The following is a 23,550-nucleotide window of genomic DNA, read 5'->3' as shown; positions in this document are numbered from 1 at the left end:
TTCTGCTAGGATACTTTTCTTTGTGACAACAAAATGCAAACTAATTTCTAGAGACTCTTACTCTCCTAAAAACATTCGGTTTAGGAAACTGAAGGTTTTAGTAATGGAATTTCCTTTAAAATTAACTGATTTAGACTTCACTTCCTTGTAATTTATTTCACAACTCATTTCTCTCCCTGGAAGCATTCAAGGCCAGACTGGATAGGGCTTTGAGCAACCTGGTCTAGAGGGAGGTGTCCCTGCTTGTAGCAGGGGGGTAGAACTGGATGATCTTAAAGGTCCCTTCCAACCCAAACCATTCTAGGATTTTATGATTCACAAACAGTACCTTCTCTTTCTGAATGCTTTTGTTCCGTACAAGCTATACTTACCATCTCTGCTTCTATTGCTGTCCTTCAGAAAGAAGTTCCACGGTAAGCTGCTACCCCAAGTCCTGTAATCTTTCACATTTATCTACAGCTAGTAGAATCTGACTTCTTGTAGCCACCAAAGGGCTTGTGCATTAGAAAAATGTTTTGTTTTTTTTTTAATAAGCTAACGTACTTAAGTGTGCAATCACAAAAGGTGCCAAAAATTGCCACTCACTTAACAAAGAGTCATAACACATTCTGCAAATACATTTATTTATTGACAAGCAGATCTCAAGCTTGTCTGAGACCATTCATCTAGAATATACATTTCCAAAGCGTGTTTGTACATCAAACAGGTACAGTAATAACACAATTAATTAGCAAAATTGTAAGTTAACATCTTGCCTTGGTTAGTTATCAAGACTCAGATTTAAGGGACAGTCCTTGGTATTTACATTCAATAGGACCTCCAGTCAGAGGGGACGAAGGAAGCTTTGTCTCACAAAGTTCCTGTTTGTGGGGACCACACCAGGAGAATGCGATTTACCTAAGCTCTGATTCACAAGGTGATCAACTATTTGTACCCCAGAGACACCTGAAAATTTTCGTTGCTTTATAGCACAAATCTGCCAGTCACCACATGACCAGATCTATTTTATTATGACACTAAAACTGTTCCTGTTTCACCCGTACTTGCATTTGCTTGTATCACTCTACTGAAACTCTAATGACTTGCCCTGTAAAGCTCAACACAGTTGTCTGTGGAAGTTTTATTTTCACTCCATCTCTTTGTTAATTCAGAATCACATTTCTACAGTATGTTGAACCACTGTACAAAGTAAGGTTGAGGCTCACCTCTGCAGAGCTCTGAAAGAGGTTCATGAGACATCTTTCTCTAAGCACCAGAATGATGACATCCTGCTACCATATTCCTACCTTATCACTCTCCTGCTTGAGGACACCAATTCACTTCCACACTGGCACCAGCCACTTCCAGACTAGGCTGCAGCTGATGAAACAACTCTCCAGCCTCTACCACAACTCCCAAAAAATCCACCTGCTCTACAATCACAAAATCACTGCACACACCCTAGATGCCCTGTGGGATTTCCAAAGGGCTCCAAACATTTCCCATCAGGAGCGTGCTACAACCCATAGGAAGGTACACTAAGCTGTCCTGACTCCAGCTCATCCTGGCTAAGGCCCTTACTTCCTGTCCCTTTGGATGAAGAATGTTCAGACAGCAGTTCCTACAAGCTCCCATAGCGACACTGTTTACTTCCACATGCCCTGTGAGGTAACAAGAAAATCGCAGTGGTGTTTCTCAAGACAGGTTATCTGGAACTCTAGCTTGTTGCAAATAGCCAGCAGCGCTGTTTCACCACATGGATTTACCTTCACATGGCTTTTAATACTAATTTCTGCCATTTAATACCCATTCTGCCCAGTTTCGTCCAACTTTGAGACAGTCTGGCTCCCACCCATCTGATCACCGCCTTCCAATATAAGGAAAACCAAACTACTTTGGCAAGCGCCCTTTATTCACAGTTCAACAGTGAAATGAGAGCAATTTTTCAAAACGTTCTGTTCTCAAAGTCAAGTTGTCAGCTAAGCTGATTACTACCACTGTACTGATAAGCACAATCCCTACTCTGTGCTGCAATGGAGCAATTAACCTGAAGGAGCTGCCATTAAACACGAGCAAGCGCTGAACAGAAAAGTTACTTGCTCATATAGCTACCTGTACCCCAGAACAGGAACTATCCTCATCTTTGCTCTTCTCCAGTGCAGCTACGTTTTTGCACTTGCACTTCTGTTCAAAGCAGTTTAGCTGCTTAGATGTCAATGCAGTATCCTGGGGAACTGAGATGAGGTCCAGAGATCTCTTCAACTATCTTACCAGATAGCACTGAAAAGAAAACAAAGACCACATAAACGAGTCATGGGACGTGCATTCCCAAACAGACACAAGAATTCAGCTACACTGCTAAGGCTAAAACCAAAAGAACTGGGAGAACATTTTGTTAGCATCAATTAGCTCTGAATGAGGGTAACTGATGTGTAAGCAAGCAGACAGGACACACGAATGACCATTTCTACTGGGGTAGCTTCTGACTAGCCATGGGTAGACAGATATAAACAGCCAAGAGAGAATAAGAGGAAACCGTAGGGAATGAATCTGTATTAAAGACTAAGTCACGCAGAGCACACATGCAACAGCATGAATAAAGCAAGAGTTTCAGCCTATGCTGAGGGGTGGCCTAGTTCAAACCTCTCCCCTTGGGAACAGGAGATCAGAGCATGATCAAAAGCCGGGCACAAAGCAACACTCCATCATAGCTTGAATTTGCTTGGTCATGAAGACAAACCATTAAGCACTTAGTTCTAATTTAAATCTCAGGTCATATATATACAGTTTAATTGAACCATTCCCATATTTAATTTCAGCAAAATAGGTTTTATCAGAAAGCTACGCAAATCCAAAAAGTTATTTTCCAAAACCATACTTTATTTTGAAAGGCTGCTAGAAGTATTCAGAACTATATTTCTTAAGCAAAAAGATTCACATTTTATTCTGCAGGGTCATTAGTATGAGAAAAAGCATTCGGGGATTTACTTTAGTTGAGCTCCTACACCAATCCAGATTTAATTTAAAATGGTAACAGTTGTGGCTTAAGATACAGAACTACAAAAGAATAACGAATGTTGAGACTCAAGCAGTGAACAGTTAATTATGACCATTTTTGCACAGAAAGATGTTTTAGCTAAGACAAACAGAGGCAACACTGGTCCTTACAGTAGACAAATCAACTGAACATCATTAACAGCACAGAAACAGCTTCAAGGATATCTCAGAATTCAGAAGCATTCTACAATTAGAAGAATGTTCTGTCTGCTCTAGTTACCTCATCTTTTCCTCTGTATCCCAAGTCTCGAAACCATGGAAGTATGACATCACAAAAATACCTTCTTCCTCTCCCCTCTCCCCACCTACCTCTTTTTCTTAAAAAATAAAAATAATTAAAAAAAAAAGGAAAGATGGAAGACTACAACACATGCTAGAGAAAGAGTCATGCTCTCCACACAGACACAAGACTTCAGCCAATAAATTTTATCTGTAAGCGTGTAAGGACTCAAACCAATTCAGAACCCCGAGCTGGAACTTTGTAGGGTATTCTCCCTGTCACCAATTTATAACTGTGTATTTACATGTTCTGGATGGCTTGCATTCAATGAGACAGAGGTAGCAATGGGAACAGATTCCTTCCCTAAAGTTTCCAATAGATGAAACCTGGCAAGCGAGCCCCAAGGAAGGGCGAGTGCTACCAGATGAGGACCTGCCAACTGGGCAAGGACAAGAGCACAAGCACAGACAGTAAGCTGCTCTCCCATACCCAGACTGATTAAAAAAAGAAAAAAAAATCCCAACATTACATAAACATGCTAGACAATAACTGAACAAGTAACAAAGCTTCTGTGGCCTCCGCAACACGTACTTCATGCCAGGTTGTGTAAAGGATAGGACAGCACCTTTGCTGTACAATTGTGGTGATCAAAATAATGTAATATTTGCAGTACTACCAGAAGTTCCAGTGTGTAACTAACTATCATGGTTATTTTGATCGTTTTAGTATCTATATAAAGCCAGTCACACATTTAAGAAAAAAATACGGAGTTGTATTTGCAGGCAATTCCTTTATCCAGTTAATTCTTCAGATTCACCCCACCTTTGCTACTTGTGAGTAGGCCAGTTTTTCTGTCCTAACTGGATTAAGACAGACTTCATCTAAGTTCCTTCCTTTTTGTTCACTGAGGAAAAAGTAATTGAAGAAAAAAAAGAAATGATAGAAAACCCCACAAAACAAACAAGCAAAAAAAGAGGCTTTTATCTTACACTCCTGGAATATTTCTCACAGGAATGTTAAACTGTATTTAATACTTGCAGTAAAACGTTGCAACTCTTGGACAAGGAGGCATGGCTTAAACTAGGTCATCTGAATATAATTTGAGTGCTGTAAACCGATCACTGAATAAAGTCAACATTTGGGGCTAGAGAGCAGTTCTTCTTAGAACACAGTTTCTCTTCTTAAGAAGATCAGAGGTACAATGGTTTGTTTTATTGCAACACTGGTTAGCCAAATCAATCCTTCCCATTCAAAAGTGATTTTTATGAACCGGCGATTTTATGGTTTACTGCCAAACTTAGCAGACAATTTACTGATGAGACTCATGACCTTGGGATTGTTCTGGTACTTGGACATATTTGCTGGGTTCTGGGCAACGTCTTGGAATGCAGCCATAACTTCTGGATCCTGCAGGACATAAAAAAGCAAAAACAAGAGCATTTTCAGAAGAAGTCTACAATAGAGATCTGTACGCATACCAAGCATGGCAGAATAACCCCCTCCATGCAATAGCTGCTACGCATCCCTTTCACTCATTTTTCTTCTAGCAGCAGAAACTTTAATCTGCTGGACCGTGAGCAGATGATGTGGCAACACCTGGCTTTTAAAAATACATCCGATTCTCAGTTATTCCGTGATTCCTCTGGGAAGTCACAACTGGAAAAGAATCTTCTCTCATGGCACTGTTGTGTCACAGTTAATAAATGCATTCACATATACGTTAAGGACGCTGGTCAAAAGAATAGAGATTACCTTCCCTATTTAGTATGCAAAACACTAGTACTTTATTTCTGTATTGCCAGCATACCTTTGGCCTCTACTGAACTACAACAACCCCTCCAAAAGTAATGCCTGCTACTTTATTTTGTTGGCCCATGACATCAGAGGCAATTGTTGGTGGTATGGCAGTAGAGGCTGAACCTTCCCACCAATATTCCCTTACGTTTTGTTGCCATGTGAAAGATGGCAGCAGAGGGGCAGTCTGACAAAATGGAAGTGCTCATGAAGCAAAGGTGTGTCACTGAATTCCTCCATTCAGAAAAAATGGCACTCACTGACGTTCACTGACACTTGCTGAATGTTTATGGAGATCAAACAGCGGATGTTAAGCACAGTGAAGTGACTGGTGGTGCATTTCAGCAGTGGTGGCAGTGTGTCAGTTCCACTGGTGCAGGTTTTTATGAGCACAGAATGCAGGCTCTTGTTCATTGCTGACAAAAACACATAGCTAATGGTGGTGACTTCATTAAAAGAAAAAAAGTGCTTTGTAGCTAAGAATTTGGTCTATCACACAGCATTATTGTGTGCTTTGCATCTACTGTAGTTTCCATGGAAATAAATAGGAGGCATTACTTTTGGAGTGATCTACGTCAAATTGCTTTTACTTATTTCACACAAGCACATTTTGTATGACGTTCTTTAATAGATCTGCACAGGTCAATTTTACCTCTCGATCTAGAAAAATGTTTCCATTACAAGCAACTTCTGCATGAAAGATTCAAGTTTTCTTTAATCCAGAAAAAAAATACAGGCAGCCTATTATGTCCAGTACAAAGCTGTAATTTCATCTGCTGTTCTTTCTTGCATTTATGTAGCTTCATCAAGGAATACAATCTTCCCTAGACTTCTATTCCATTGCTACCACAGGTATATTTTTGGAAACTATCAAAAAACAACTAGTGTCCTCAGAAGATGGCTGTGCAACAGTAACACCCACCATGTATCTATTCTAGCATCAGACACAGACTAAAGCTGTTTAACAAGTCTGATCCAAAACTGCATCTGGTGGGTGTGTACTCCAATGAAATCACCCACATGGTTAAGTAATATTTTATACATGCTGAGAACTGACAGTCAAGCCTTATCTCCCTCACAAAAGGACTATAAGTGTTATCTCCCCTACAAAAGGGAATCTGCCAATTCTCTAAAAACTAAGATGGTAAGTTTCAGAAAAAAGGCACTGGGTATATTTCCTCCACTTTAACCTAATCCTATAAAAACAGGAAGATGACTTGCACAAACTCAAACCTCCTCAATTTCCAATTTCAGAAGAGCATATAAGACTATGAAGACCATGCTATAAAATCTGCGTTGTCACGTGTATATGAATCCTGAGCACAAAGACGGATCAGCTTAGTCACTGAATCTTGTTAAAGCACAACTAAATAAGTGGTAAGTGTTCAATTTTACACTAACTGTTCTATATTTTGAATTCACAGCAAGTAAATTATTCTGCTCTTGTGCAACCCCCCAAAAGCCCGCAAACATTACACCATAGTTACAAAAATGTTTAATTAAGACTGATACACATCCAAGGCTTCATACTGATGAGCAATACTACTAAAGTTGGTAACTTAAAATGTCAACAGTTTCACATGGGATTATGTAGCGTGTAAACTGCAACAGAAACCACAGTATAAATGGCATTAGTGAAAAATTGAGTTTTCTAATGGCCCCGTCTTCAGCTGCAGAAGAATGAGTAACACTATAAAGGGAAAACAGTTACCACAATTCTTTTTTTCTACGTTACACATTCAGGCAGAAGTTTGGGTTCAACATATGACTATACATCAAGTAAGCAATCCTTAGATGCACCTTACACATAAATTATTTTTTAAAAAGAATGGTATCTGACCATAACTGCTTGTGTTTCTCTGTATACACGACAGTTGCGTTTACAAGTTGTGCACAGAAGACCTGAAATACTACAACACTCTCCAGACAGGCAAAATTGTAAAAGCAAGCAAAACATTCTCCTGATCTCCCACTCCAGGTTACCCATTTCAGCTAATTCTTCTGGTGACTATAAAGCTTAGGGCAAATGAAATGAAAATAACGCACAAGGGCTGCTCTGAAAGTAACGTTTCCTATTTTATTCTGCTGGCCCACAATGTCAGAGGCAGATGCTGGTGGTACGGAAGTAGAGGCTGAACCTTCCCACCAATATTCTGTTACATTTTGCTGCCACGTGAAAAAGGGCAGCAGAGGGGCAGTCTGACAAAATGGTGTCTGACATGGAAGCACGCATGAAGCAAAGGAGTGTCACTGACTTCCTCCATGTGCAAAAAAAGGCACCCACTGAGACTCACTGATGCTTGCTGAATGTTTATGGGGACCAAACAGTGGATATGAGCACAGCGAGGTCATGGGTGGTACGTTTCAGCAGTGATGACAGTGATGTGAAAGACAAGCCACGTTCCAGACAGCCATGAAGATTTTCACAAGTGCGGCATGCAGGCTTTTGCTCATCACTGAAGAAAATGCATAGTTGATGGTGTTGACTATGCTGAAAAAGTGCTTTGTAACATAATTTGCTCTATCAAATAGTGTTATTGTGCTCTTCGTATCTGTTGTAGTTTCCATGGAAATAAATAGGAGGCATTACTTTCAGAGCAAGCTATGTACATTAGAACTCACTGCAAAAAAAATCAACTGGTACATTTAAGAAGCCTTGAAAAGAACTAGAAGCAGCATATATTGATGTAAGCTCAAGGAGAGCTGTCACAAAGATGATAACAGCCACTAACCCAGAAGAGACTGGGAAGGTCTTCAACCTCAGAAAACTCCAGTTTCAGCAGTAACTCCTTGCTATAAAAAGACTCTACACATGCTCAGTTAAAATAACACTTTGATATTTATGATTTGGGAGAGACTTGTGTGAATTGATATCTTCAGACTTTCTTGCAACCTTGTTGTTAGCCTCAGTATCAGCTCCCATTATCCTTAAACATATTCCATAGCTGCATTGAGCAGAACTAAGTCAAGCAGTAAAACCTACTCTTTTAAGACTACAGCTTGCTCTGCTGATTCAGAAAGGATATAAGAACGCGGTCCGACATTTTAGTAGGTAGAAGGTAGTGCAGATATTTAAATCTCACCTAGATTTAAATATTGTGCAAAAGAGGTCAATGAGAGTCTTAAAGCTTTGCTAACAGACTCTACAGAAAGCACCATCAATACATGTTCTTGCAACAGAGTACTGTAACATTTTGGAGCATATATCATCAGCATGCAATGGAGCCTTTTTAAAGGCACGTATTAAGCACTCAACATTTAACAGCACTTCAGAGTTGTTTTCAGCAACTCCAATTTCAAAGTCCTGTATTACAGCATAAATGAGCCAGGTAATGAATGCAACTGCAAGTCGTGGGGTTTTTTTGTTGTTGTTTGTTTTGGATGGTTTGATGCAAGATGACATTGCTGCCTGTGGCACTGTAAGTAAAGGTGTGTTTCCACGAACTAGCAATTACTAAGGGAACTCACGAATTTCTGCATGGAAAGCTATGCCTTTTTCATGATTTCAGGGCATACCAAACAACAGCCCCTTAAGATGCTTTTATTTATTTAGATGCCAATCACAGCTGTTCAATGACCTAACCAACTAAGCAACTGAGTAGTTAATCAAGCCCACCAAAGAATCAGGCTTTCTCAGCATAAATTTAGAGAACACCAGATATAGAGCTATTCTTAAGCTATTTTGCCCCTTCATCCCCTCAAGAGAAAGGCAATTCTCAACATTATTGCAATATATTGTGTTGCAACAATATTAACAATAATTTTTCATTTGTGCATAATTACCTCACCACAGTGCGTGTGCATTCACAAAAAAGGAAGAACTGAATCATACTGTGTAGAAAATAACCAGAGACTCTTGAAAAGCTTACAAACTCTATCAAGCATATGGTTTTGCCTATTATATGCAAGTATAGGGCCAGGGCAGGGGGAAGGATGTGTAGGGAAAGGAAAAGGAGGACAAAACGTGACACCTTTAATTAAGTTCCTGTCAGTTTGAAAAAAATAGGTTCCAGACAGTCTGGAACAGCCACACACACAAACAAGGAGAAAATTTCGCAACAGAAGTAAGCAAGCATCCCCACTGCTATTCAGTAGGTCACATCTTTTTTTCTTCCCCTGGCTCACGTAAGCTGTTCCTCCCTCATTCTGAGCATTTAGCTTTGATTCGCATGAAACACTCACCTGCATGGCCGCAAGGACTTCTGGATCACTGAGAATCTCATTGAGACCCGGCATACCTGCCATTCCCGGCATACCTCCAGGCATAGCCCCAGGAAATCCACCTGCAAACCCCAAGACATAAGAATGCGTGATGAAGAACATTTAATTCATCCGTACAGGAGCTCACTGAGGCAGAACAAAACAAATAAAACGTCCTTCCACTGATACACCTCCAATTTTATGCCTTCCACAATGCAAAGAACTGTTCTGCTAAATGGAAGGCAGGGGCTCTGTGGAAACCTGCAATTTGTTTCATCAGTGTTTTTAACCCAATCAAATAGGAGGACCTCATTAGGGTCTAGCTTTCTGTACATAAATACAGCTATTTTCTAGTTAACTTATTACATATCAAGTCAAGAAATTCAGACTTCTGAAAGCCAGGGATGAACAACTGAGGGCAGAATTAAAGCAGTATGTCGCAGGCTCATTCAATGTCCAGTAGGAACTTTAGGTTTGGGGGGGAAAAAAAAAAAGTCAAATCATAACTTTAAAAAAAAATCCCTGAGGCAGATATGGTCTCTATTTGCTTCCCTTGAGAACCTGATTTATTTGGAGCATGCATTCAACTCACCACAACTACAATTTGATCTTCAAGCACTCACTATCGCTTCTCTGCAACTTATTGTACCCAAAAAGGACACAGAAAAGTCTGATCTTCACAGAACTGTTCAAAAATTGCAACATCTTCTTTGAGAAACTATTCTGCTCAACAATAGAGAAAACTGCAGTCTTTGGAAGCTAGCACTGAATTCAATTTTCAGCTTTGCAACTACTGTTCTCAAGCAAGATTGGTCCAAGCCACCCTGAGTAATTCAGAAAACATTTTATACTAAGTTTTCAGCACACATTACTAAGAAAACATTGCATCTTTCTTTTTCTCAGTCCAAAATCCTTTCACTCCATTAATCACTATCATTGATTGGACTTCCCTCTACTTGTTACCCAGAAACAATGCAATTAAGAGAAAGAATCTTATCCCTCCCCTCACTAATGCTCAGTTATTTACTAAAAAGTTTTAAACTTCATAAAACATTTTTCCTCTTCCCATCATGAGAATAAATGCTATCTTAACTGTGGTTATCATACTGTATGTGGGAAAAGAAAAAAAAAAAGAAAAAACAACCAGTCACTTCTACCTCAAGTAACAAGTACTGGTGCTTAAAAATACGTACCTGGGAAGCCACCTGGGAAACCACCAAATTGAGCTCCTCCTGCTTGTCGTCTTGCTTCTTCCTCCTGTAGAAGAAAGCATATAATTCCAAACAAAGCTATGGAATTGCAGCCTGCTTTCTAATACTCAAACGGTTCTAGGAGGGAAAAAAAAATAGCTGAGACTGTTTAATACTTGCAGGCTCTAGGAATTACCAAATAAAGCACTTCACAATATACAAAGCCAGACACAAGAAACAGCTCCTCTTATTTTCATATGTTCTTGCAGAAAAGTTACAGGGAGCGTGCTTTTACTGAACATGAACTATATGATCAGTTTTAGCCCATTAGCTTAACATTTTGAACCAGTTCCCAACCCTAACACACCCTGAAAAAATATACTGGTAAAACAGGGAAAAAAAAGGAAGCGAACTGTAGTCAGGAAGTGCAGAGGAGATACAAAGCATTATTTTGAAGTTAAAATCTCCCTGTTTTGGAGACAAATACTACTTGAGTACTATTCTGGTATAGTCATGTAGCAACTAAATTCCTGAAATATAGGTTCAAAGAGATTCCAGAGCCTATATTTGTCATAAGCAACAGATACAGATGCAGCAAAAGGCCCTCTTCTCCAGATTCCATAATTGGTCAAGTAACCAAAAAACAAAGTAACTCCCTAAGATTTAACATTTAAAGTGAAAACAATTCTCCCATGCAATTCATTTAAAACAAAATAACCATGCCACTCTCCAAACTGTTAAGCAATATTAAAGCTTAAGTATTCACCCTTTGTGCCCTCTCATGCTCCTCTCGTGCCTTCTTCACTCTTTCCATTCTCTCCTTGATTTCCTTTTCTTCACGTTTCCGTTCATACTTTCGGCGATGTTCTGCAATTTTCTGAGCCTGTAACAATACAATTACAGGACTTCAGCTATTTCCTAGTATACTACACAACATACTCAATATAAAATACATGTAAGTGTTGTAACCATCTATTTTCACCAGTTCTTAAAAATATAATTTGACTTCACATCCTAGAAGTGCTACTTCCTCCCTTCCACAATGAGTTATTTGCACATACTATGCCCTCATTGGATTCACCAGACCACGTACTCCAGTCTAGTATACTTTTTCCTGTAAAGCTCTGGGAGTTACACCATAGTTAGAACTTTAATGTTAAATTGTCCCACGTTCCTTCCTGCTTTCATGCTGAAATATTAATTTCTACAGGGCTAACACCAGCAATTGTCCCCAGAAAAACGAATTTTCACCGGCACAATAACAGGAAGAGTAATTCCCCCTGCACAAACTTTTTATAGAGTGCTACTGCTGTTCCAGGTGCCTTGGCAGCATATACAGCTAGACTTAAGCAGGCCAAAGAATATCTGAACCAAAGCAGGAGAGGACAGGCAGGGAGCAAGCTTGTTTCCTGTCTTTTTCTCAAAGATAACAACACTACAGCTCCAGCAGAGGAGACTCGGTAACAATGAACTCTCTAAGGTTCCTCACTCAGGGCTCATCTTAATAACAGAATGCTAACTGCAGCACTACTCTGGAAACCAGATGTATCTTTGTAACACTTCAAAATAGAGTTCATTTCACAATTTGCAGAGTTTTGATGGACAACAACATACACGACAGATACCCTGTAACATTCCCATAAATTAAAAAAAATAATAATAATTTTTTTAAAAAATCAATAAATCTAGGTTGAGGAACAGAAGTACCGAACTAGAACAAGTCACAGCTGGAAGCCTCTCTTACATATGGTTACTTTCAATTCTTTCAAAATAACCTTTAAAAGAAGAAATGATTTGTAAGTTGTTAACTTTTGATACAACTTATTTTAACTATCAGATATAGATTTCCTACCGTATCTTTCTCAAAGTACATCTGCCAGAGAAAGCACACTGCAGGCAGCAGGACTGACTGACATCAAATGCAGTATATGCCATCAGAATCTGATGTCACAGCTATGAAATATCTCCATTACTTTTTTTTGTTTAATTAAAAAGTTTCTGAAGTTTTAACTTTCATGGTCTTGAAGTATTTCTCAGAGTAAGTTAAACATTTTCAGAACATAACTCAAATTGAAGTGTTACTAATTAAGAAGTACTACAAAAGATGGGAGTGAACAAATCAGCAAATAGAAGAGTACAGCTGTAAGAGACCATCATTTTCACTTTATGGAAAGATCACACATTTTTCCCTCAAGCTACATACACAAATCGGCACACCACTAGCAAGTACGTCTCAACACATCATAGGCATACTCTGTTTTTTCTGTGCATGTGCCTATTAACTGAGGGGAAAAAAAAGTTCCCTCTCAGCCAATCATTAAGTATACTTCTCATTAAAAAAAGGTCAAGACGTAAGACCTAGCAGATCTGCTACAGATCAATAGTCTCTGACACAGAAGACTAATTGCTTGTAAGATGGTTTCAGTCGCTGTTTTGCTGGCGAGAGTGTTTTCTGCAATGACAAGGCAGGAAGACTGAAAACTTGAGCTATTTGCTATGGGAACGTTTATGCAGTTGGCAGGTTAACCTTGGCTGGTTGCCAGATGCCCATTGAGCCATTCTCTTGTTCCCTCTCCTCAACAGGAGAAGAGAAACAATGAAAAATCTCATGAGTCAAGACAACGACAGGGAAACATCTTACCAATTACTGTCTCTGGCAAGACAGAATCAGCTTGAGAAAGATTAATTTAACTTGCTGCCAATTAGAGTAGAATGATGAGAAACAATGATAAAACTAAAGACACCTTCCCCTACCCTTCCTTTCTCCCAGTCTCAACTTCAACTGTTCATTCTCAACTCTTCTACCTCCTCCCCTACAAGAGACACAGCTGGGACTGGGAAGAGGGCTCGTGGCCTGCTTGTAACAGCTCCTTTCTGCTACTCTCTCCTCCTCACACATTTCTTCTGTTCCCATGGCATACAGTCCTTCACGACTGCTCCAGCAGAGGTTTCCATGGAGGTACGTTCCTTCAGGAACAGACCACTCCAGCTTAGGTCTGCCACAGGCTGTAGTTCCTGCTAGGAGCCTGCTCCAGCATGGGGCCCTTCAATAACTGCAGCTTCCCTCACAGCACAGTGTCACACTTGCTGTGACACGGGGTTCTCCATGGGCTGCAGTGGGACAACCTGCTTCACCACAGGCTGCACAGAAATCCCTGTACCAGCACCTGGAGCACCTCCCTCCTTCACCGACCTTGCTGTCTCCAGGGCTGTTCACTTCCCCTCCCGCCCTCCTCACTCCTTTCCTTCTCAGAGCTGCTGCACAGAATGTTTTACCCTTTCTTACATACATCAAAGAATTGCAATGGATTCAGCTTTGGCCAGGAGTGGGTCTGTTTTTGGAGTTGGCTGGAACTGGCTCTGGCAGGTGTAGACCTCCATCCCCACCCTCCTCCAGAGCAATGTAAACTCAGTACAATGCAATAATTGCAACCTGTGGTCTACGAACCACTTCAAAGGAATGTGTAAAAGAGAAGAGAAAGAAAGCCTACGATCAATGGTCTTACAGATGTTACACCAGCACTTTATAAGAACAGCGCTGGGATCAACCACTTGAGAAAAACAGAACATCAGTCTCACAGGGATTATGCTGCCCTCGTGGGGTAGAAGAATGAAAGTACTTCTCACAGCCAAGAACACTTCCTTGGTAAAATGTTCAGGATGAAACTTTAATTAGTTTGGAAAAGTTTTGGAGAAAAAAAAAATCTATAATACCAAAAAAAAAAAACAAAACACCACTGTGATAACAATGCCTGGATAACTTCTACTACACCAAATTTTTCTATTAAGGTTTTAAAAAGGAACATTTCATTGTTTGGTTATATACTCAGTCCCAGGGACCTGATTTCCAAATCCAAGTCAAAACAGCAGTGACTGAAGACAGAGAATCATTTATAAACTCAGTCTGAAGTGTCAGATGAACACTAATGTCAACATGTGAACGTTCCCGTAGCAAAATGCACACCCCAAGAATCTCAAGACAGCAATGCCACTAAAACAAAGAGAGCCCTCCATTATCACCTTCCCACTTACCCTTGGTTGCACCTCCTTCAGCATGGCGCTAGCATCTTCATCATAATCCAGTTTACAGGCTAGTGCAAGATCGTGAGCAGCCTCCTCCCAGTGACCCAGAAGTCTGGAATACAGAAGATTACATTCAGAAGACAAAAAGCAAAATGAATTCTAGTAGTAGCTCCACATATTTACAACCACATGGCATTCAATATCTTTTTCTATAGCTGCGTAGAAGTTTCAAGTTTTACTAATCGTTGTGCTTTCTGTAATATGTGCGCTATGATGCTATTAGAGTATGCTTGCTTGCTTCATATCTTTACAGTAACTTGTGTGATGTTAAAAATCAGGAAGAAAAACTAAATCACCTCGTGTCATTCTTTGCTATGAACAAGAATCGTCTCTCAGGGAGAAGGTACTCTACCTAAACAAATTAAGCACACTAATAAACACTCAGCAAAACTGGGCACGTGCTCAACGCGAAGCTACACATTCAGTGTTCTGTACAAGTCTGCACTATTGCCAAATCTAGCGTAAGTGCCCAGTTACTCAGCATTTAAACATTCTACCTGACTGGTTGCTTCATGTCTTAACCAAAACAGTTATAAAAACTACTGAGCAGCACTACTTTCTTATTCATTTAGACAAACTTGTGATAATCAAAGAGTTAAGTGAACGCTGGTATACCTAAGGGGTCTCAGTACTTGATCTTACAGAGACATTAATCCAAACTACACTCCAGCCTTCTCATTTAGGCACCATGCCACAAATAAAACCCACACTGCTAGAGCTCATAGTCTTTAGCAAATGATTAGAAAACAATCTTCCAAATGACAGTAAGTCATTAGAAGATGGCTTATCAAAGGGAGGGAAAAAAAAAAGGAAAAAAATGGTGCCAGAAGGATTATTCTTAAGTCACCATCAATAAATCACGAACATCCTTTCTTTCTTGCACGACATACACTGAAGATATTGGATTCCTGGCTCACAACTACTTCTTTCACATACAAAATCAACCATTCACAGAGAAACGGAGAAAGAAAAAGTACAAACAAAATTGTTCCTCTCCAAGTAAGTAAAGAGAACATCGAGAACAGTTGCAGTTCTTTACCTATGTGCTTTCCCCCTCCATTTGTAAGTCTGTGCTGAGTCAGGATTAATCTTGATGGCTCTGTCGCAATCCCTAATGGCAGCGTTTGGCTTCTGTAGTTTCACAAACACACTGTGGGAATAAGAACGTTTATTGAACGTATTGAAATACCAAGTTACTAACTTCAGCTGGAAATAATTTTGGATGACTAACAGGCAGGCTAATGAGGTACATTTGAAAAGCTACATTCAAAAAAGATTTTGTAGTGCTAAGTCACAGAAATTTAGTTCCCCCCCAGTGGTATGCAGATCATTAGCAAAAAGTGTGAGCATCCAATGTTCAAAGTTGAGCCTTGCCAGCAAGAACAACTTTAATGCACGTGGAAAAGATAAAGAAATGCAAAGCTCAGTTCAATTTCACGTTTATCATCTGTAGACAATAGCAACCAAAAAGCAGAACAGAACAAAGATGGCAGCATTATATACTCTATAGTCCTTAACATAACAGTAAGATAAAGAGCTAATAATCATACTGGTTATATGGATCAATTATTAGAATAATAATGAACTACAAAAGCACATACAAACACATACATTTTGCCTATACAAAATGAGCAACTGTTCCATCATTTAGTCTAACTACAAAAAGCAAATCTCATTCTGAGCTGCTCCCTGAACTCTTTTGATGATGCATGCAGTGCCTTGAAAACATTTTCATACCTTCCCAAAACCCCATGAAAGGCATTCCTTCAACTAATACAGGTCTATAGACAAATTTCAACTGGTCTCATTGACAGTTTCCTAAGCTTCTCAATACAGAGATGTCAAAAAGCATAAAATCAAAGACTGTAATCAAAAAAGTAATCAAAATATAGCATCATCACATCACTATCTAAATCTACAACAGACCTCAAACAGTCCAGTTCCTCCATCTCAAAGAAGGCTGAAATGGAACTGAAAAAAAAGTTCTAAGAAAAGCAGCAGCATCTTAAGAACAGAGCTGCTCCCTCCCATACAAGGAAGAGATTAGGATCTTATAGCCTGGAACGGAAAAATACATCCAAAAACATAGAAAAAAACCCACACCACAACTCGAGTCTATGAAGATCAGAGGTAGTCAGGAGATCAAGAACAAGGAACCTTTAAAGAGTCCTAGTTCCTTCACATACAAGTAGGAAGCAAAGGAAACAACAAATCCAATGCAAGAAACAAAGCATCACATAATTAATTTAGTTAAGCTTTCAAACTCCTTGCCACAGAACACTGCAAACGCTAATCTATTTTTCAATGGGAGAAAAAAAAATCACAGCAAGACAAGAAAAAGCCATCAAGAGCTATTAAGTATAAACATACAGCTTCAAATTATCCTATGAGATGAACCAAAGGCTGAAAAAACACCAGGAGTATCACCCCACTTGCCTTGTTCAAATTCTAGTCTACAGGCACCTGCAACTGGTAATTCCTGACAGCAACAGAACGCTGGATGAGGCGTGCTGTTAGACTGACCCAGCACAAGCGCTCTGAGTGTTAAGACTTGGACCGTCCTTCAGAAGACTACTCAATAATAGATCAGAACCAGGTGCTGCCAGAACACAAGTTGTTAAAACAAGTAGTAAAAAACACAGTATGTGGAGAACTGCTGCCTTTAGATTCTGAATTAATTAAATCACTAACTTGCTTTATTTACTACAATACTTTAATTACACAGAGTATACAACGTATTGCTTCTTCCACTAGACCTTACCAAACAGATACAAAAAACATGCAAAAAAGAACTGTACATTAATCAAAGGCTTGATTAGGTTTGGGACAGAAGCATAAATCACTAGTTTATCATGACTCACCTTGCTCTCTTGGCATACAAGATAGCCAAGCAAGGATTCAGCTTGATAGCATCTGTGAACAAGTCGACAGCCTTCTGAAGTTCACCTGAACAAGAGCACCAGTAAAGTTTCCATCATTACGCAATGACTACACCCAGCTTGCCAAACCTGCCTTATGCGGTGCTGTTCCCCTAGCTACATCCTGAACGGAACATTATCAAAGGAAAATTAATTTTTCATTCTTGCCACGTTACTGAACAACAAATTTCAAAATAAACGCTGCAATCCTGAGGAGAGGGTGCCCTTTTGGAGTTGGTTTGTACGTTTCACTTCATATACAATCACGTAGGAAGTCACGTCTTTATTATGCAGCTTTTCACTGCGTTAAGACAAACCACTAGAGACATTAATAATATATAGGGAACTACTGTAGCGGTTGATGCATAATTAAGGTGCTGCAATACTTCCCCAAAAGTACAGCCACATGGGGAAGACTGTACTTAAAAAAGCTTTGATGTTCTAGTTAGTTTTGGATATCTAATAGGAAGTATGCTTTCTCTTTCTTGGAGGCACTCATGAAGATCCAAGAGACTTTATTAAGGTTTGTTTCTTTTTGTTGTTTTGTTTTTAAAAGGAGTACCAAACATTATGTCCTTTAATATGTACTAGAAAACAACTGAACAACGTATCACCTTCACTCAGAGCATTGATAGCTTCCATTTTCTTCTCATTAGCTTGATCCATCATCTCTTCAGTTACCTAAGAAAATAAGCAGACAAAATCCAAAAGTTATGGAGTCCAGGCTGGAAGTATCAAGCTGAGACAGCACCAAAGGAAGCTGCAGCTTTCTGACTCCAGAAGTTTTTGTTTAGATTTAAATCATAGTAAAAAAAAAAAAATGTATTTTTTTTGCTTTCATCCTGGAGATATTAGTCACGATGATTTCAGCTGGAAGATTCAAAGCAGCAGCTGGCTACCTATTAGTAGTAATTTCCCCCCCTTGATTGTTATTCTTGACTAAACTCAAAACTTCTCCCCTTCTTTCCTGCTGCCACAGCCATTGAAGGATTTGTGCTTACCTCCACGTTTTCATCTCCCATTTCTTGAGGCTCATCATTATCAGGCTCAATCACTCCCTCATTGTCAATTTCTGAGGGAAAAAATAAAAAGCAAGTTTAGACTACATTTACAGAGATTTCTAGAATCATGTTCTAATTGTGAGAATGTGATCTGTCTTCCACACCTAAGTCACTCTCTTCACTTTCTGGCTCTGGAGATTTAACTGGTTCCTCTGGCTTTTCTTCTGCTTTGCCCTGAAAGAGAAACACATTTGTAAGCGCATATTGCTGATACTCTATTCCCGCTCTAATAAATAGCAGGGCATCGAAAAATCCAGAACCAATTCTCAAAGCATATGACTGCTCTGAGGCTAAACAGTTATTTTCAAGATACAGATCTCCTTTTGTCCTCTTCTGAGATTAAGTCTGTCATGCATGCAAATAATTCAAAGCCCAAATCTTGACTCATGAACTTCTATTATTCGTAAAGCTTGTCTTTCAAACTGTATAATTCAATACTCAAAACAAAATGATCCAGATTATACCCAATTCACCATCAGTCTTGCAATGAATACTAACTAGCCCTTGCAATCTTCTGGCCCTCCCTGACACATCCTCTGGATGAAAAACTCTCTCAATCTAATACTTTCAAGCTAAGGTCCTCTACAGGGAACAATAAGCCAGCATCACTGATTAAAATTTGTTTTCTTATTTGTCAAGGTCAGAGATATTTGCTATTTACACATACTTACAATATTTTTTCAAATGTTTTCCTAACAGCTTCTAACTACTTGGCTACCCTCCTCTGCATCCCATCACACAGCACATCCTCCTTTATCACAGACAGAAGCTGTATATACATTCAGTGTCACAGACTATACTCACTTCACATAAGCAATCCCTCAACAGAGTTCTAATCTACCAGTAACTCCAGTACCCACTGTCCTGTTAAACCTAAAATAAAGCATTCTGCTTTTTCCAGAAACAATTTCGAGATTGAAAAAATTCTCCTATAAATATCTAAAAGCCAAATTTATTATCTCCCTTGAAAAAATAGAAAACCTCTTCCACAATATTGTCTTAAAAAGTTGACAGTTCAACTCTTTACTACCTATCACGTTTGCTAGTACTTCTTGTCATGCAAAGTTATGTAGCCATTACTGGCCCAAATTATAAGAGGGTAATAAACTGACAATGACTGCATAAAAAGGAGCAATCAAGACTTTGTTTGCCATTTGCATTGTTGAGAACATCAGGCATTCAGGATTAAGGAAATGGAGCATGATAACAACTGAAACAAACTAGAAAGCCATCCGTAACAAATTGTCGCCCACAAGATGCAGTGGAGCAGGCTTCAGTCTTAACTTGCTAATTTATTCACCCCAGTGTATTCACCCACAACATTTGGGTAAAATTTAACAGCAATTTTTGTCTCTCTCTTCCTGCCCAATCATTTTTGCAGTGTTCAAATCTTACCGTGCAATTACAAATTCTTTACATCTCACCTTGCTTGTCTCATCTGTGGAAGTACTGGCTGGAGCAGGTGGTATTGTGCCTCCCATGCTTTTCAGCAAATTAGAGAAGAGAAAAAACAATAAGATTATCAAAACAATGGCAAGTATTTTATTGACTCAAGTCCTGCTGATAATCTCAGCTTTCTGTTGTGACAAAAAATATGACAATACAGCTCACTGGAAAAGCAATAAAAAAGTACAAAGAAGCCATACTTTCCTGAATGCAGTGTAATGCACACTGGGTCTCCACCGCAATTTGTGCTCATGTGAATCACATAACACCCACCCACCCTGTCTCACAAGGGAAAGCTGCCTTTTTGGCTGAAACTGATTTTTTTCCTGAAAATGCAAGTTTTCTTTCAATTCACAAGTAGATATTATATTATCGTAGCTCCTATTAAAACTATAATTATTTTTGAAACAGAGACCAAAACATTTAAGGGAATTAAAAAAAATACCCATTATCCTGATATTTTTCTCATCTAAAATGCTTATATAATTTTTAAGAAATGCTGCCAAGAAAACCATTTCATTTCTTTTATGCATGGCATCTTTTATCCATGGCTTTCCCCCACTACCCATTAAAAAGCATTCTCTGTATAGACAGCATTCCCTCAATATAGAATAAACTTCTATATTACATTGACTTGGTTTAGCAGCCAGAAATAAGCACAGGTTGAATTCTCCAGCTGTTTCATATAACATCTAATCATATCTACTGGCAGGCTGCCACAAGGACTATTTTCCCACCCATCCTCTGCTCCACATTCTTATCTTCGGACAGTTTTCAATTGCTCTGGTCATGGATACTCCAAAAGGAAAAAACTACATCTGTGTCCAGCAACTCAACAGGCTCAACCAACTCAATGAGGAACCACACAACTGGTTTGACACAGTGAGGAAAGAAGTGGGCACACACACTGGAGAAACCAGAAGGGCACAAGACTTTGCTTTGTGGAATTAGCACAACTAGACTACATTCTAAGATTGAGATCCTACAGCTTCTTAAGTCAGGCCCTCCCCTCCTTCCTCCCCCTGCCACCAGCACCAGCCCAAAGTCAGGTCCCCAAAAGGCTGAAAAACCCAGATGGGGCACAATCTGCGGAGAAAGAGTAGGAGAAGGGGAGATGGCAGGATGGACAGGCCATACGTCAGGACTGATCTCAAGGAAAAAAAAAAAATCACAAGTTCCAAACAAAAGAACAAAGAAAAGGCATCTTGGGAAGCTATTACAAAAGCCTGCATGCACCTCCGGTACATTGTCCTTGCTTAATCTATATCATATTCCAAGAATTGCACAACTGCAGTCTGATAAATCATTGCAGAGCTAGCCAAAAGTTACAGTATGTGTAGTAACTGTTCCTCCTATTTTTATTTTTTACCAATGCAGGCTGACAGTAAGGCATAAAATTCTATAACCCTTTCTTAGCAAGCAGTTCAAGGAGATTTGGCCATTATGGAGACTGTCTGGTTGATCTTTGGAACTTCTCCTTGGCTGCACATCCCAAAGAAACTAAAACTTCAGAAACAACACTCACAAATTAAGATCCGTCTAATGGATCCAACTAAAATAACAACAACAGCAAAAAAAAAACAAACCAGTAAGACTTCTTCAAAGCCTGGCTTACTGGCTATATCTACTAGATGAAGACTGAAGCCTCAAATTCAAGAAGGTCAATAATCTTTCCAGCTTCCAATCACGTATTTAAGAACAGCTTGAGCTAAAAGAAGACATGATTTGGGTTCTAGAAAAATTCCAAATTATTGGGCTAAAGATCAGCTCATTTTACATCTGACACCTTGTTCAAGACTGAAACCATTTGGTCAGTTTCCCCTACCTTCTTCACAACCCAAAAGAGGCCCCAGCCAAGCTTGGCACTCTAGGAGATGCACTTAACATATTCAGATCACGCACAATTTAATATGTGCTATTTCATGAACTACCAAGGCTAAATAGTCCTTGAAAGTCCTAGTCCCCTCAGTGTCTCATTCTGTAACACTTCACATCAAAAATATTTATATTTGTATATGAAAAAGGGAGCATCATACAGTGGTGTTACAAGCTGCCAGCACAGTTTAAATTAGAACCATTAGCTTTAAGAAAGACAAAAATTAATCAGAATTTTAGTAGTATTTAATTGTTGTTCTGTAACCACTTGCAACATCATCTTGGTGACTAACCTATGTAACTTTAAATTAGTATAGATAAGCTGACAGATAGAAGACTCATCGGGTTTGTTCCCACTCGAAGTCAAGCTGTGATGAGCTTCAGGTCGTTTGCAGAGAAGGGGAGACCCTGTAAGTGCATGTAATTGTCCTGTCATGGAAGGGAGGAGGGCAGCCCTCCAAACTTCCAGACTGCGACATGAAATGTGATTTTGTGGCCACCATTCCACATTCCCAAGTGTATAACTTCATCAAAATATTTAGCTCAAATACACGAGAAAAACCAGAAAGAGCCCCTATAAAAACTAATTTGGACAGCAGAGCCCTCTGCATTACATGGAAAACATGAGCAATCAAAGATTGTTTCTCCACTCCTGAACGCTTCTTTTGGCCAAAGGCAGCGCCTTCTCTTCCCCAGCCCCAAAACCTCTGCTCACACATCCAGAATTACACAACAGAGGGATGGATGTGACCCAGGGCGAGGCACCGAGGTCCTGCACGTTAGCAATGGGACCGAGGGCCCACGGAAGCTTAAAACATTCCGCGCGTTTCCCTCCTATGCACATGTGCCGCGGGCACTGCAAAACCAAACCAAGCAGAGTTAAGAGGGAATATTCCCACAAGTACGCCAGTATTCAGGCGTATGAAAAAGTTCAAGCATCACCGTACAGAAACCCAACTAAATAATTCACTGGAGCAATGTGGCACGCTGCGCGCACACACACACACACACGCTCGGTCGTTCCCGCCTGGCGCTGAAGGAGCCCCAGGGCGGCCCCGCGCTGAGGCACTGCCGTGCGGGGACCGGACCGTAACGGCTCCACCTATTAAGAGAGACCGTGCTTTTTGGGTGGCAGGACGCAAAGCTCCGCACGTAAAGCAGCGAGATGGCCGGGGAGCACGACTTTGGCCACGTGCACGGCCACCATTTAACAAACAGACCCAGACCACCCCCCAGACTCAGGCACGCAGGGGCCGGCGCCCGTGCGCGCCTCGCGGCGGGATTCGAACCCGCGACGAGTGCACGGCGCCCCCTCCGCCCCCCTCCTCAGCCACGCGGCGGGGCCGCGCGCCGCCACGTGCCGCCCCCCCGCTAATGGCCGGGCACGCCCCCCCGCCCTCCCCCGCTCCCACTCCGCTCCCCACAGTCGCCCGTGACCGACCTCTCCACCCACTCGCGCAGGAAGCCCAGCTCCTCGGTGTGCAGCAGGCCCGGGTTCTGCTTGCACAGCCTGACGAAGGCCCGCAGCTCGCTCAGCTTACGCGAGTCCATGGTGGCGGAGCAAAGGACGACGGCTTCAAACACCCAACCGTTTCCCTACCCAACCGCCGCGCGGCGCCGCGGAAGCTGCCAGCCCGCTTGCTAGCCACGCCCACAGCCCCGAAGCCACGCCCACAGCCCCGAAGCCACGCCCCTCCGCCGCGCGGCGGCCGGAACCTTCTAGAAGC

At 40.5% G+C, this 23,550-nt stretch overlaps 1 protein-coding gene across 2 annotated transcripts; it reads right to left on the bottom strand.

Moving 5' to 3' along the window:
• On the bottom strand, positions 607–23,496 carry ST13 (ST13, Hsp70 interacting protein). Of its 2 annotated transcripts, none has more exons than XM_021384477.1 (12): positions 22,117–23,077; positions 19,927–19,984; positions 18,607–18,676; positions 18,443–18,513; positions 18,056–18,122; positions 17,385–17,469; positions 15,563–15,673; positions 14,473–14,575; positions 11,207–11,323; positions 10,444–10,507; positions 9,233–9,333; positions 607–4,663 (listed from the first exon to the last, which is right to left on the bottom strand). In XM_021384477.1, the coding sequence occupies exons 1-12, from the start codon at positions 22,257–22,259 to the stop codon at positions 4,535–4,537; spliced, it is 1,119 nt and encodes a 372-aa protein (XP_021240152.1). In that variant the 5' UTR covers positions 22,260–23,077; the 3' UTR covers positions 607–4,534. The 2 variants fall into 2 exon arrangements, with proteins under 2 accessions (XP_021240152.1, XP_021240158.1); XM_021384483.1 differs by lacking the exon at positions 22,117–23,077 and adding an exon at positions 23,265–23,496 and having other exon boundaries at positions 4,529–4,663.

This window comes from Numida meleagris, chromosome 1, assembly GCF_002078875.1.
Source record: "Numida meleagris isolate 19003 breed g44 Domestic line chromosome 1, NumMel1.0, whole genome shotgun sequence".
Taxonomy (NCBI): domain Eukaryota; kingdom Metazoa; phylum Chordata; class Aves; order Galliformes; family Numididae; genus Numida; species Numida meleagris.
Note: the sequence above shows the minus strand (reverse complement) of the source record. Positions and strands in the feature narration are given on the sequence as shown.

Excerpts from the sequence above, each read along its gene's own strand:
- ST13 (XM_021384477.1), bottom strand. The coding sequence starts at position 22,259 with ATGACAGGACAATTACATGCACTTACAGGGTCTCCCCTTCTCTGCAAA. Across the intron at positions 17,470-18,055 it reads TATCAATGCTCTGAGTGAAG|GTGAACTTCAGAAGGCTGTC; the intron begins GTGATACGTTGT and ends GCTCTTGTTCAG. Across the intron at positions 11,324-14,472 it reads TGAAGGAGGTGCAACCAAGG|GCTCAGAAAATTGCAGAACA; the intron begins GTAAGTGGGAAG and ends GTATTGTTACAG.